The sequence below is a fragment of the Theropithecus gelada genome, chromosome 10 (genome assembly GCF_003255815.1).
Source record: "Theropithecus gelada isolate Dixy chromosome 10, Tgel_1.0, whole genome shotgun sequence".
NCBI classification, from domain to species: Eukaryota; Metazoa; Chordata; class Mammalia; order Primates; family Cercopithecidae; genus Theropithecus; species Theropithecus gelada.
The window spans coordinates 92,798,271-92,801,545 of record NC_037678.1 but is presented as its reverse complement, the minus strand read 5'-3'; the positions used below and the strand labels follow the sequence as shown (position 1 = coordinate 92,801,545).

Sequence of the window (3,275 nt, the reverse complement as noted above, 5' to 3'; positions counted from 1 at the left end):
GGGTGATCTTTCCAAGAAACACCCAACTGCCGCTTTTACCTTTTTTGCCTCCATTATGGGGCGGGGGCTGGGGGGAGCGAGAGAAAAAGATGTCAATGACCATTGTTTGCTCGTTTGGGATGTTGCTCCGCCCCCCGAGTCTGTCGTAAACCTGGCGCCGGACTAAAATAAACCCCAGATCCCGCAGCCCGGGGGGCTCGCCGAGCCGCCGACTCCTCGTCACAGGCTCAGCTGCCGCAGCCGAGGTGGCGGCGACGAGCGGCCGCCGCGTCCTGCCGGCGCGCGCCCCGGGCCCCCTACCTGGTCGCCCGCCGAGCCATGTCGTTGAGCCCAAAGCACACGACGCCCTTCTCCGTGTCCGACATCCTGAGCCCCATCGAGGAGACCTACAAGAAGTTCGGCGGCGCCATGGACGGCGCGCCACCCGGCCTGGGGGCGCCCCTGGGGGCCGCGGCCGCCGCCGCCTACCGCGCGCCGCCACCCGGGCCCTCCTCGCAGGCGGCAACCGTGGCAGGCATGCAGCCCCCTCACGCCATGGCGGGTCACAACGCGGCGGCCGCGGCGGCGGCGGCAGCAGCGGCGGCGGCGGCGGCCGCCACCTACCACATGCCGCCTGGCGTCTCGCAGTTCCCGCACGGCGCCATGGGCGGCTACTGCAACGGCGGCCTGGGCAACATGGGCGAGCTGCCCGCCTACACGGACGGCATGCGGGGCGGCGCGGCCACCGGCTGGTACGGCGCCAACCCGGACCCACGCTACTCGTCAAGTGAGAGGGGCCAGGAGCGCGGGACTGCGGGCGGCTCAGGCGTTTCCCGCCACAGCCGGGGGGCGCGGGACGGGGTGCGCGCGGCTTAGGCGGTCCTGGGACCTAGCGGGCGCGCTGGGCGTTCTGGGACGCGGCCCGGGACGCGGCCCGGGACGCGGGGGGTTTCCGCGGACTCTGGGCGCGCGGGGGGTCCTGGGACCCGACTGGTTACGCGCGCGGGGTCCTGGGACCTGTTGAGGCGCGCGGTGCCCTGGGACCGGCCGAGGGAGCGCGGGGCGTGCTGGGGCCCGGGGCCGCGGCGCTCAGGGGGTCCTGGGATTCAGCGAGGGCCCGGCAGCGTCGCGGCCGCCGCGGCGTGAAGAGAGCGGCGGCTGGAGCGGCTCCCGGCGGGCCTGGAGCTCACCCGCCTTCCCCCTTGGGCCTCTTCCCCAGTCTCCAGGTTCATGGGGCCGTCGGCGGGCGTGAATGTGGCCGGCATGGGGTCGCTGACGGGCATCGCGGACGCCGCCAAGTCGCTGGCCCCGCTGCACGCGGCGGCGGCGGCTGCCGCTCCGCGAAGGAAGCGCCGCGTGCTCTTCTCGCAGGCGCAGGTCTACGAGCTGGAGCGGCGCTTCAAGCAGCAGAAGTACCTGTCGGCGCCCGAGCGCGAGCACCTGGCCAGCATGATCCACCTGACGCCCACGCAGGTCAAGATCTGGTTCCAGAACCACCGCTACAAAATGAAACGGCAGGCCAAGGACAAGGCGGCGCAGCAGCTGCAGCAGGAGGGTGGCTTGGGCCCGCCGCCGCCTCCGCCGCCGTCCCCGCGCCGCGTGGCTGTGCCCGTGCTGGTCAAGGACGGCAAGCCGTGCCAGAACGGTGCCAGCACGCCCACCCCTGGCCAGGCCGGTCCGCAGCCGCCGGCCCCGACGCCCGCGCCTGAGCTGGAGGAGCTGTCGCCCAGCCCACCCGCGCTGCACGGCCCGGGGGGCGGCCTGGCGGCCCTGGACCCGGCCGCCGGGGAGTACGGCGGTGGTGTCCTGGGCGCCAACCTGCTCTATGGCAGGACGTGGTGACAGCGAGGGCGCCCCGGGGCTAGGACCTGGTGCAGCCGAAGGGTCTGCAAGAAACTGCTAGAACGGATGGGGGAGGCATGCGAAAACTGACTCGCGCGTGTAAACGGCGATTCAAAACGAACCGATCTCAGAGAGGGGCAGGCTGTGAACCTCTTTGCTGGGGGCGGGGGACAGCGACAGCCCGGAAACCGAGTAGTGTAACATTATGCCACGAGACTTTGAGGTGATTTTCTCGTCCTATAAGTTCTTAAATGACGCGAAAAGATGGAGAAGTTCACACGGCGTTCTTAACCACAGCTCTCAAAGTTGGAAACTTTGTTGGCGTTTGTTACTCTAAAAATCAACCCAGCTTTAACAATGAGTCCTTTCTGAAGTGGAATTTATCTTGGGAGATTAATTTTCGAAGGGCCCCATAAGTGCAATTTCATTAATGTTTGATTGAAAGTAAATTGAATTGTAGCTCAAGGTGGATCATACACATAGCAACATTATTGCAGAGGAATTATTGCCATTTAGGTAATAGAGCAATGGAATCAAAATAGAATACTGATTATATGGATTGATGGAGCTTTTTAAATTTAATGCTGATTTCAAAATGTTTTGATGGTTATTTGGCAAATGAGTGTTTGTATGTTACCCTAAAAGAGGATTTTCCCCCCTAAGATGCAGCTCACCATAAGAAAGGAAGGTTGTATACTATTTGTATATGCAATCTGGTCTCCCAAAATCAACTGAGAAAATAAATAACCCTATCCTTCTGTAAACATGGTATTTACTCTTTTTGAGGTATTTTCTTGTCTGAATTTGAATACCTTGATAAAGTACTAGAACAAACAAAATTTCTAGAATTTACATCAATTAATCTATATTCAAAGCATGACAACAAGAAGAAAGGTGATGTATTGAATTGTAATCAAGATATAAGGAATGAGTAACTAAAATATTTATAATTTTCCCACCATATTTAGAACTTAGGAGTTGCACTGGTTTTGTTGGTGTTTTATTGTACAAATAATGTATTTACTCTTTAATATGTCGATTTATATTTCCTATGTTTCAAATGGATATTTAAATATAACTTAAAAGAAACTTAAGTTCTTTTTTCTAAAAGTCAAGTGGTCATTTCTTTTTCATTAAGTTTATACGGGACTTGATGCGTTTTTAAAATACTAGTTGTCATGATGTGACAACACAGCTCAATTAACTCATAAATGACTGGTATTGGAGTAAAAATACTAAAAGCTGAAGAATATGTGTTTATAAAATTAATGAAAATTAAAGAAATAACGTGGATAAAGCATGATTTGCAAATGATCAAAACAAACAGTTACCGGAGACCCCAAACCTCTTCTACATTTGAGATTTTAGAATTACAGCTTGGGGCTGAAACATTGTGTTTCACTTCATTGTTAGAACGTTTTTCTGAATGTGCAACATGAATTCATAAGAAGGTG

At 56.9% G+C, this 3,275-nt stretch overlaps 1 protein-coding gene across 1 annotated transcript; it reads left to right on the top strand.

The window, feature by feature from the left end:
- Positions 1-314: 314 nt before the first annotated feature.
- Positions 315-2,362, top strand: NKX2-4 (NK2 homeobox 4). Its single transcript, XM_025400507.1, has 2 exons — positions 315-766; positions 1,199-2,362. The coding sequence occupies exons 1-2, from the start codon at positions 319-321 to the stop codon at positions 1,819-1,821; spliced, it is 1,071 nt and encodes a 356-aa protein (XP_025256292.1). The 5' UTR covers positions 315-318; the 3' UTR covers positions 1,822-2,362.
- Positions 2,363-3,275: the final 913 nt, after the last annotated feature.